At 43.9% G+C, this 12,148-nt stretch overlaps 1 protein-coding gene and 1 long non-coding RNA gene across 2 annotated transcripts in view; one reads left to right on the forward strand and one right to left on the reverse strand.

The window, feature by feature from the left end:
* Positions 1 to 1,438: 1,438 nt before the first annotated feature.
* The window catches only part of LOC122458724, a 29,350-nt gene continuing 18,640 nt past the window's right edge, over positions 1,439 to 12,148 (forward strand). The window contains exon 1 of the long non-coding RNA XR_006278916.1: positions 1,439 to 3,856. This is a non-coding gene — a long non-coding RNA (uncharacterized LOC122458724). The remainder of the gene's footprint in view (positions 3,857 to 12,148) is intronic.
* The window catches only part of PIEZO2 (piezo type mechanosensitive ion channel component 2), a 448,530-nt gene continuing 440,610 nt past the window's right edge, over positions 4,229 to 12,148 (reverse strand). Inside the window, exons 53-54 of the mRNA XM_043508112.1 lie at positions 6,804 to 6,981; positions 4,229 to 5,615 (exon numbers count right to left, since the gene is read on the reverse strand). Coding sequence (XP_043364047.1) covers positions 5,363 to 5,615; positions 6,804 to 6,981 — 431 coding nt within the window. The 3' untranslated portion in view covers positions 4,229 to 5,362. The remainder of the gene's footprint in view (positions 5,616 to 6,803; positions 6,982 to 12,148) is intronic.

The raw sequence follows: 12,148 nt of genomic DNA on the forward strand, positions 1-12,148 counted from the left end.
TTTCATGAAACACTGACAAAACAACATCTTTTTTACTTAACCGAAAAAGTCAGTTGAAATATTGCAACCAGCTCTGCCTGTTACCTCTAGGAATACCTGAGTTCCCCTGCTGAGTGGGCCTCTCGGGGTATGTCTACTCGGCATGGGCCAGCTACAGGTGTCCATGTGCCAGCTGACTTGGGCTTGCGGGGCTCAGGCTAAGGGGCTGTTTAACTGCAGTGCAGACATCCAGGCTCGGGCTGGAGCCTGGGCTCTAGGAACCCATGAGATGGGAGGGTCCCAGAGCTCAAATATCTAGACCACAATTAAACAGCCTCTGAGGCCTGTAAATCCAATTCAGCTTGCAATTAGACACCTGTAGCTGGCCCATGCCGAGTAGACATACCCCAAGAAGCCCACTCAGCATGGGTTTTCAATTGCAGTGTAGATGTACCTCCCCCTTGGGCCCCTGCCTAATCCCTTGTGCCTTTACCCTTCTCAGTTGCCCCTGTGCTCTTACTAAGATGTTAGTTTCTACTTAAAAGGGAAAAAAGATAGAAAAGCAGTAAATAAGAGATGAGCAAAAATCCTCTAACATCCCTTAGAATGCCAACGTAACCCACACACCTCCTGGGTGTGGTGCTCTGTCCCATCTAGTGGCACGGAGACCACTTAGCTAAGGCTGTAGAGTAAACTAATTTTTTTACCTCTCTCAAAGAGCCAGTTAGCTTTTAGCTCATGCAGTAGAGGTTCATGCACTAAGCTCCAGAGCTGCTGTCAGCGTTACACTGGCACACAGATTCCCCCTTTTTACATGAAAACATGTCCCTTGAATTTTTGCTTTGTCACCTCTGTTGATTAGATTAGTCACTTCAGGGCAGGGACTAGATCTTTGTACATTTTTGTACAGCACCTAGCACATGCACGAGGACCTTATGCCAAATGTAGTCTTTGGGATAATACAAATAATAATTAAGCAACAATCCCTTTAGTAAAGCCCCATTCTTAAATTAGAACTCTCTGAACCTGATTGCTACAGTAGGGCTTCTTGTTTACTCACCTGTATTTCACCGAGCCCAGGGGTCTTAGGAAAGTAGAAACTTGGACCTTAAGTATAAAAAGCCTGAGCAACTTTATCCATTAAAGGGAGATAAAAACTGCTAGGAAAACAGCTGAAGTATGCACCAATGTGACTGTTCCCCACCCCATCAAGCTTACTGTAGCCACTAGGTCCCAGCGGCCAGGCAGCTCCATGCACTGCCCTCATATCCACAGGCACTGCCCCCGCAGCTCTTATTGGTCGTTGTTCCTGGCCAATAAGAGTTGCGGAGCTGGCACTGGTGCAGGGGCAGTGTGTGAAGCCTCTCTGGCTGCCCATGTGCCTAGGGGCCACAAGGACCTTGCAGCTGCTTTGGGGAGCCACATGGAGCTAGGGCAATCAGGGAGCCTGCCTCAGCCCTGGGCCCTTGCTGCGCCACTCACCGGACTTTTAATGGCCTAGTCAGCACCAGGGTCCCTTTTCGAGCGTGCGTTCCAGTCAAAAACCGGATGCCTGGCAACCCTACTGTTAGTGCAGGGTGGCTTCGCTGCTAGCACTGCTGATTTCACAAAGAAAAAGAATTTTCAAGTTTGTCCTAAAAGGATGTGTGGTAACTAGGTTCTACTTCACTTCAGGTATGTAAAATGCTCTGATAAAGCTGTTGGAAGGAATATGAGCTACTGCATTTATTCATTGAGAGAAAGGAAAAAAAACATTGGCAAACAGGCAATACACCAAGCATAGGAGAGAGGGGTCACATCTTATGTTTTATATTAAAAAAGAAAACAAGAAAAATGAGCAACGCTGCAGATGTTTTTTGTTGTTTTAACATGCTGAATGCTGACGAATAGCCAGTTTAGGGCTAATTTCTAGACATACTTTGATTTAAAGTGTTTTCTTCTAAGTGTGCTGGTTTAAATATTGTCCTTAGAAACTTAATGCATCCGTCCCAGCCTGGATCCTGACCATGGGGTTTTGTTTAAATCATACTGACAAACCAAGGCAGTTTTAAATTTGAAATTAAAATGGAGTAAAACTGAATTCAACTAAACTCGTTTGCCCCCCCTCCCTCCCGATAGCAGTAGAAATGAGACTAGTCTCAACAGGTGATGCCCCCTTTCATATGGTACAGTGGTATGTATCATTACTAAGGCACTTAACGGGCCTCAGCTGACATCAGGGCCTCTTGTGCCAGTACTGTACAAAGCTCAAGTAAGAGTGTAACAGGGTGGCTTGCCCTGGGAGCTGGAGGTTAAGCCAGCTTGACTGAGGGGAATCAGGGAAATTCCCCATAAAGAGCAGAAGGTGGCTGCAGTACTGGAAACGAGAGCCAGGATTAAGTGGTGGTAAAGCCCAGTTGAGAAAAGGGATGGAGAGAGTCAGGCAGAAAGCAGAGAGAAAGGAAATTACTCCAAGCGGGGACCGGGGAGAGACAGAGGGACCTAGAGGAAATACCCATGGAAAACTGCTGCCCCAGCTAAAAGGAGCAGCCCAGGGCCCTGAGCCCGAACCAAGAGTAGCAGGTGGCACTGGGCTCTCCTAATGGTCCCAAGGAAAGGTGTGCACAAGCCCATCGTAAGGGCTATCAGCTGAGCTGAAGGCAGGCTGAGGAAGAGCTGCAGAAAGGGGAATGACCATCGGCGGGGGGCACCAGCCCAGGGAGCTGCTACGCCACACTTGGCCATGAGGAGTTGTTGAGTAGTAAGTGGACTATAAAGAGACAATGCCCCTCATAGTTTAGTGTCTAAACCACTGTGTACTCATTCCCTCTGTTAGTCTGCACAAATGCCTTTTAGACTAGCATAGAGTGCCAAAAATTTAAAATGACTGAAATTGTGTGGGAACTTGGCAGCATGTCTCTTAACAATCTTTTCCCCGCTAACCTTCCAAAATATGGCTGTTTGCAATAATAGGAAATCCATATTGAATTTATGGTCAGATCCTTGTACTGTTCAAAGTCAGTGGTTAAAGGTTCTATTGACTTTAACGGTATGTCTACGCTGCAGCCTATAAGCACTGAAGTTTATAAGATGCAACGTCTATCAGTTTCTCTTATTTTTACCTAGCATCCACCTGCTTGAGACTTGAATTTCTTGCATTGAACAAGCAAGCTCAGCACTTCAAGTTAGGGCTCAGTTTCCCCAAACAGTTGGCAGGCATGAGCTCTTTCACAAAACCATGCTATTGCCTAAGGCCTTTGTAGCTTGAGCTGGAGGCACATGCACTGACATGGCTGAACTACGGAGTTCATGACAGGTCAGTAGAAAGATTGTTTAGTCAATTAATGAAAAAGAAGGAGCTGCTTTGCAAGTCTAAAAGGCTGTCTGCGACCAAGTTTTTCACCAGTACATAAGTGCCTATTAAGGAAGGAGGAGGGACAACAGTGGTCAAAGTAGGCTGGTTGGCTGGTACATTTTGGAAGCGTTACACACCAGCCACATTTAACTCCCAGTACCTTATTCTTCAGTTTAGAAAAGGGGAACACAAAGTATTGCCTCTGTTATGTCAGCCAGTCCCTATATTGGTTCTATAGTAAACCCTGCATAGAGTCACATGATGGCCATGGTGTGAGGAAGAACTAGACTTACAAGCTGAAGAGTAAATTACTCCACAGAGGAATGTTCAGCACAACCAGAAATCTTGCCAGCCTATAGAACAACTGCCACCTTTTCTTTATGGTATATGAAGAAATCAAATAGCCTTCCAGTCACCAGTTGATTTTATTGTTACAATATAACAAAGCAGTTTATTTTCTTGTGCACTTCATAGTGTCCAAAATGTGCTGCTAGGGTATAGAATGGAACTGACACCACTTTCATGGAAGTACTGAATAAGACGGTAAGTGTGTTGTAATTTCAACTGTGCTGTTTTTATAAAGCCCCGCACTAAGATGTGCCAACAAAGCTACAATTGTCCCTTTAGTTGAAAGTTACCTTGTATTTTTTGCCCTCTGGTAACTGACTACATCATTTATATAATAAATAGCAGCAGCTAACTGAAAGAATTTGATTCATTTGTCACTGGCCTTAACTCCACTGTGAATAGCTTAACTATATAAAGACGTTTCCCATTTAGTGTAAAGAGGAAGAAGAAAAAATACTTCTAAAATGACTTTGCATCATGTGCTTTATTTTAAGTCATTACTGAATCAAAACTACACAGTATTACCTTTTAACATACCCTATCCACTCAATGATTTTGTTTTTCAGAAATTGCATTTTTTAACATGGAATTAATCCTACATTGCAATCATAAATTTTCATGCTACAATGTTCTCTAATGAACCGTTTGTGTCACCAACCATAGTAATTTAAGAAAAGGCCATTTTTCAAGCTCATATGTACTTCTATATTTGGGAACTTAAAAAACCCGTCTCAGCTGTAAAAATGTAAATTGGAATATGTAAACATTTTTGTATACCTGAAACACTGGAAGGAGAATATCAGATAACAAAACCATTGCCTTAAATCATCAAAATGGGGGGGAGGGAGGGAGGGGAAGCACAGAGTAGCACACACTATTCAGTCTTCAAAGAGATATAAGAAGTGAAACAGCTCCTTAGTCGTTCAGTTGGCTTTTCTCTGTCTAAAGGAAAGCAGTAATTGTGGAAAGATGGCCCAGCAGAACATCCCAATATTTCACCATAATTCTTTAAGGTTTAACTAAGGGATAAAACCAAGTTTTTTTTCCTGAGAAAAGTCATTGATGTTTCATGGAAATGTCTCCTGGGACTGTACAAATAAAATAAGGTAATTAAAGAGATTGTCACTTGTTTTCTTTTTGCTTACAGAGGATTGTCCACAGAGTCTTCGGTACATCAAAACCTCTGCTTTTCTAAAAACGGATATGGCTAGCATTTCTTCAGCTCCCCCTATAGCCTTTTGGCATGGCTGTCCTGAAGGCTAGTCAGATTCCCATTACTATATCTTCAAAGTCAGTGACGTACAACAGCATATTGCACAAACTGTATCGCTCCAGAAAAGGTCCAGTGACGTCATCTGAGGGATCGTTTCTTTCTTTCCTTTTTCTTTAAGGGTAGAAATTTAATGTCTGGAAGATTAACTTACCCAGACAAGGATGCAGAACATTTGGTTGATTAAATTACAAAGCAAGGTCCCCTGATTTTAGAGGAGTGGGCATTTTAAAAAAAAAATCAAACCAATCTTCTTCACCATTAATCCTTAATTTGAAGGCAGCATGGACTCCTAAGAAAACAGCTTCCTAGACTCAATCAGTGAAAAATCATTGCTACCTAACTATAAAAGGCTTAGCTCTTATGAGAATATTGTGCTTTTTTAAAATTCAGATGAAATCATCTTGATTTGCAGTGTGACTCCAAAGGGATCAATTAGTTTTTTCCCTAGTCCATTTGATCATAGTCTCTGGTGAGCGGTACAGGAATATTAATTTGGCGTACAGGTCTTCCTCTAGTTCCAGTTCTCCAGTCTCTCTTACTAAGAAAATATCAGTACACAACTTCAAGATACGGTCCACGTTTGGTAGTTCTTCAAACATGATAGAGTGAGAGATCCCGCTGAAGAACTCACGGACAAACTTCCCTATCACCAGGACAACTGAGGCATAAAGTCCCATGATACTGTAAAACAAGAGTTCAGAGATATTTTTCTAGTCTGATTATAAATCCAAATACAGGTAAATGCTGATAAAACTAAGGTGGTGATGGGTTTATGAAAGATGACCATTTCTACTGAATCAACTGTGTTACACATTAGGAATAATAATGTGTAATCTTCAAAATCTAAACATTTCTCATAAAATCATTTCTAAAAATCTTTTTAAAAATTGTATACTATTAAAATCATAAAGGGACAAAAACCCCACCCCCAGGTGGAAAATATGCTGAGGAGAGGAATCTTCTTGGGGATCTCCTACTGCAGGTTCCCCCAAATCATTCCTACAGAGAGAGCCTCCAGCAGGTTTATCTTTCTGCTAAGGTTTCTCTACCAGAACTTGCAGATCCCTGAGATATGCTGGAGGCTAGGATTAACCATAATGCTCTACAAGGTCTGGGGCCTGTGGAGTTGGGCTGCTAATGCTTCCTCCATTGGCTGCTCCCTTTGGAACCCCCATGAAGGAATATTGCACAAAGTGGGAGGGCATAGGCAGAAAAGCCTCAGACCCTGTTAATTTCCCTGCAGGGTTATGGGAGAAGACAATGTATGTCTTCTCTTCGGCCTTGTCCCCTTCTCCCTCCCAGCTGTTGCTTCCTGAGCATGGAGAGGGTTCTTTGGCAGGGTAAGCAGCAGGGTGGTGAAGCAACCATCATGGTCCATCCCCCTCTCCACATGTGTAGGGGGAGCAAATCCCCAATCCTGAGAGAACATGAATGGAAAAACACCAGGGAGCAGAACTCGGTCTCTATTTATAATTGAGAATGACAAACCTATTTAAAAATTTTTTTTAAAATCAATTTCTTTATCCAGCTGCTAGGGCCGGAGTGAAGGGTTCTTATTCCACCTAAGATAAGGAATACTGTGTCTCAGATACCATGATGTTATAGCTATGAAGGCCATTAAAGATTCTAAAAAAAGATCTTAATTGCTAGAAAATCATGAAATTTACTCCCTTTTTAATGCCCTTTTTTGGGGGGGGTGGGGCTAGGGCCAGTCCTACACCTCTATGATTTATTTTAGGGATTTGTGATGCTGTCATCTGTTACAATAGGAACACAAAACCCTGGTCAACAGCAGTTACATTTCCCAGTTCACTTTAAATTATTTCTGATAGATGGTACTGTGGTTTTAAGTACAAGATTCTCTCTTACCCATAGCCAGCCAAGAATCCAAGGCTAGGAGGGCTAACTTTGTCACTGAATACAAAGAGTTCAAGACTTTCTTCCTGTCTGTATCTTTTTCCAAGCTGATTGAGAACCCACCATTCACGAACCCCATCTTTAGACTCATTTTTGACAAGAGAAACAGTGATGTTTTCCATCCTCCCCTCTATTGAAAGAGAAAACATTAACACAAAAACAAGCATGATGTCAATAAGTCAAATTTGTTAGGATCAGATGCTTATTAATATGACAAAGTGTCGGTGCAACCTAAAAATAAGTCAATTAAAACAATCTTAGAACCCATTTTAAAATAGTTTATAGAACAGTACTACAATGGTTCTCTAGCCTTTTAAAGTTTGCGTTTTCCCTCCCCAAATCTCTTTTTTTAAAATTTTTCTCACATAACCAGATTTAAAACTGCATAGAAACAAATATGGCCAACATTTTCAAACTTGAGTGCAAATGTCAGGCACTATCCAAATTTAGGGACCTAAATAAATGAAGCCTGATTTTTAGACATGCTGGGCACTCACAACTCTAAATGAAATTGCTTCGGAAAACTAGTTGTATCTAGGCCCTGCAAGGACTCATTTAAGAGCTTAACATTAATTCTGTTGACTTCAGTGGACTACAAAGTGTGTCTCCTCAAGATCCGATGCCCTAGATTGAAAGTTCTCTATAATAGACTTTGGGAACAGGGGCGGCAGGTGTGTATAATTTTTGGTGGTGCCCAGAAAGGATCCAAGTCCCACCCACACCTGCCTTGTAAGCCGATATATATGTTTTTAAAATAATGTAAAAATGGACTGGAAACAGTAAGCATTTAACAGTTTCTCTATATTGCACAATATCACTATTGTAAGAAAAAAATATTTAACTAAGAATAGCAACTTTATTAATACTCTTGAATATGGAAATAACCAAGCACGCTTGGATCAATAACCCTCAAAAGCAAATACTTTTTAAAATTAAAAAAACCATAGCCTCTTCTTTTGCGATGTTCTTCAGGAGGCAGCAAACACTTTTTGTCGTTGTTCGGTTCTTGAAATGAAGTCATCCAGGAGACTTGCAATGTCCAATTCAGAGGTAGAGTTCTTATGAATGTGCAGCAATGCCAAGTAATTTAGATGTTCTTGGCCCATTGTCGTTCGCAAATAATTTTTTCAGTCTGCGCAGGCAACTGAATGATCGCTAAGTGGTGCAGGTTGTAGTCGGACTTGTGTAGAATAATTTCAGGAGAATTGTAACTTCTGACAACATGTCACTCAAGCTTCATTTTGTTTCAGAAATTGCTTCACTTTGCCACCGAATTACGTTGACAATTTCTCAATCTGCAAATATCACTCCACATTTCTAAATGAAGAGAGAGCCTCTCTGTGTTAATGTCACCATGGAAAGCTTCACTTATTGGGGCAATGTCCTGTTTCGAGCCATTTCATCAGTTATATTCTTCTCCAATTTTACTGCAAATGTGAAGCTTTCTGTTGAAAACCTCTGTTCAATGGCAACTTTGCAAGCATCAATGATCCTGACATATGTTTTATGAAAATACCCTTTGGGGTCACTGAAGGTGTGAGGAAGGCTTCCAGGGTCGAGCCATCTCATGGCTTCCATTTTCTTGGAGTGTAGGGTCATCTAAATAAAAATTTCTTGCCTTCTCTACTGTTGTTTCCAGAAGTGATTGTACGATGAGTTGGTGTGCATCCCACTCAACACCTCTTGCAACAAGCCAACTTTCTTCATAATGCTTGCAATGACATGTTTGTTCGTTCATGAATTTTTTGAATTAATGCTTTGAATTTTGAATTAATGCTTTGAATTTTCGCATTAGCTTCTTCTACAGGACCCATGGCTTTCTCAAGAACCATTAGTATAAAGTACGTTGAAAAGACTGAAGTTCTTTGAGAGCTTCGAGAATCTACTACATTTTGAGCCAAATTCATCTGAAGAGTAACTAAATTCATCTAGGCAGTTCATCATAGCCTCTTAATCATGGAACAGTGATTTAATGCTACTGATCTTTAGTGTCCATCTTGTTGGGTGCAATGGTCGTAAAGAAGGCACCCCTTCAATCTCTGAATGCTGCCATATGCTTTGGTGACTCCCTGAAGGCACTGATGAGATCTTTCACCATTGAAAACATATCATGAAATTCTGGAATATTATGTAGGGCAGCCTGCATGGCAAGGTTAAGGGAACGTGCAGCATAGTGCACAAATTCTGCTCTCGGCTCTTGATCCTTCACTCTGGCTTGGACCCCAGTAAATTTGCCAGACACATTACCGACTCCACTGTAACACTGCCCTCAGCAATCAGAAAAGTGGAAATCACACCTGAGAAGTGTATCTTCCACAATTTGGAAAAGACACGCAGCATCCATTGCATCAGTTTGGTAAAACCCAATAAACTCCTCATACATCTCCCAGTCTCCACTGGAAAAGAATCCTAAAGAAAAACTTACTTGTTCTTTTCTTGACAAATCAGTAGTCTCATCCATTACAATGGCATATAACTTTGAAGCCTTGATCTTTTGCACAATTTGTCTGACTGACATCATTTCGATTTCATTAATAACCTCATGTGACAGCCAGTTGTATTTTGTGTGACTAAGCCACTGTCTCAGTTCCTCTGACTCTGTACTTCATAGCAACAAGAGCTGCATCAAATCTGAATCACTCTCATTATGTCCACGTAATGCTATTCCTTTGAGAGCTACATACTGAATAGGTTGTGCAGCGCATATGATTCTTTTCTGTAATTGGCCGACATTAGTGCAGAAGCGTTTACCTGTGATTGCAGAGCAGCATACTTCAGTATGGTTTCCTTGCGACAGGAGGATTTTTCGTGTGATGTAAAACCACGCACTGTATGTCTCCAATCTTGAAATCCAGATGAAATAAACGTTGGTTCGGCCTTGGTAGAAAATATTAAGATCTTCTTTCCAGAACAGTTTTTGCAGACTGAGCAAAAAGCTCTGTCTAATTTGCTATTGTACTCCAACCATGTAAATCTTGATTGCCAAGATTGCTGAAAACTCCTTTTCTTATCTTGTGGATTTGCCAACCAATTATATACTTAAAGGGTGTAAAATAATCAAGTATTGTGCTAAACATGACCCTACCCTCATGTAGCCCTGGGGCTAGGGCCAGAGAGGACTCCCCACAACCCTCTTCCCCACTGGCAGCAGCAAGCTCTGGGGGAGGTGGCTCCCACTTCTCCCCAGAAGCCCACTCACCCTTCACCACTGTCACTGAATGTGCTCCTAGGGCCCCTCTCACGTCCAGGAAGCCCCCTTGCCTCCCCTGTAGTGGGAGTGGGGGGCTGCCATCACATGTGACCTCCTCCCCTGCTGCTGCCCCTCACCATAGCCTCAGTGAGGGCTACCCCTTGCCCAGCATGAGGCAGGAGCAGTGACTGCAGGCGGGTGGGGGGGGGGGGATCAGGGTGTCACAACACTCACCCAAGCCCCAGCTGCTCAGGTCCAGGAAGCCTCCTCACCTCCCGTGTGGTGGGTGCCGGGGTGAGGGTTGGCCTCCACTGCTGCAGCCTGCTGCCCCTCACCGTAGTCTCCCGGGGGATGGGGCTGCCCCTTGCCCAGTGTGGGGCGGGAGTGGTGGCTGCAGGCAGGGGTGTGAAAGGCATGGATCATACGGTCAGGAACTCACCCAAGCCCCAGCAGCTGCTCAGGTGAGGTCTCCCGGAAGCAGCGTCAGCGTTGCCTCCTGGGGGTGCCGGAGGGGGGGGAAGGCTGCCAGTCATGTGCTCGCCTCCTTCCCTCCTCCCTCCGCAGGTGCAGCAGCCACCTCAGCCTGCCACCAGCGCCGCTCTTGTGTTGTAGGCAGCAGCGGCCGCTGGCGGTGGCAAGGGAGTGCAGTGTAGAGCGGCAGGGCAACCGCCCGCTTGAGGCAGGGATGCTACAGGGGACGCTATGGGGGGAGGCGTGCGGGGGTGGCAGGCAGGACTGAGGGGGAGACCTGGCTCCAAACATTGGTGGAGCCAGGCCCCTGGGCCCTGAATATTCCTGGAGCCCAGGCACCATGGGCCCATACAACTCACCGCCTCTGTTTGGGAAAGGAAGGGAGAACACCCATTAAGAGGAATGGGTCAGTTCACACCTCTCAGAGCTGTTGTGTTAGGCTGGCTTTGTCTCCATGGAGTGTTTAGATTCATCTGAGAATTTCCCGTTGAGTGGGCTACTCCCCACTTCCTATTCTGCAGAGAGTTGGACTCCTTCCCCCTGTACTATCTGTGAAGAGGAATACAGAGCCTGGGGCTCCTCTCCAGTACCCTGGCTGCCTCCTGCTGGTAGATGTGCTCCTCACAAACCATTGGTTACCATCTTCCTTCCTTCCTCCAGCCCTGCTGGGGACATGGAGAGGGACAGAGCTGATAGCTGAGTTGCAGTCAAGTCTCCCCTCAGGTACTCCGTAGTCATGACCCCCTCATTACCATCACCTCCTCAAAAAAACAAGGGAAATTCACTGTCTGAAAATGTAAGTCAGTACCGAGTTCAGGCAGAGCAGCAATGCCTCATGCCCTTCCAGAATGTTGAGTGCACCAATACTTAAACCTCTGAAAAACAGGAAATACAGAGTTAAGGTACACACCAGCTCCACTTCGCAACTTTCGCTCTGCCCTCTGGCACTAGCAAAAGCCACTGCAGTTATATTTTAAGTGTGTTTTAGGAAGGCCTGCCCTATAATAAGAAGACATGAAGAATGACTTGGTAAATGTGCCATTTCATGTGTATTGTTTCCCACAGAATTGTATTCTCTTATTCGCCTGCATGCACTCGATCTGACCTTGCTGTGTTAGGGACACTGTACTGACTGGTGCAGGGATTACTTGCAGCAGATTGCCACAGCTCACACTGTGACATGAGAGGAGCAAATGCACCCAAAAGGATCACAATCCCCTTGTTTCTGGGCTGAGTTATGTTGGTTGCAGAAATAGAGGAGCACAATAGTATATTCTTGCCCTGGGGATTTATAGTAGTCAGGTAGCATACGTGACAGAGCACTACAGAGGTAAGTGTAGGTGGTCGATCAGAGAAATCCTTAGCACAATGGCCAAGGGGTTATAACAGCTGGTTTCTCTGAGGTAGTCAGTGCATGTAGGAGTGGTTGAGTACAGGCTAAGTGTAGTCAGCTGGTGTTCTCTAAGCCTGCCATGGTCTGATGGTTTCTTCTACTGTGCCCACATGCTGTGTCTCCTCAGCGTTCCATATTATTTGGAAGGATAGAATGCTACAACATCTGTCAGGAGTGTGTGGGGGCATCACTCAAAGAGGGCAGAGTTAAGGTTACAGGCTGAGGCTAGTGTGTACCTTAACT

This window comes from Dermochelys coriacea, chromosome 2 (assembly GCF_009764565.3).
Source record: "Dermochelys coriacea isolate rDerCor1 chromosome 2, rDerCor1.pri.v4, whole genome shotgun sequence".
In the NCBI taxonomy this organism is placed as follows: Eukaryota; Metazoa; Chordata; order Testudines; family Dermochelyidae; genus Dermochelys; species Dermochelys coriacea.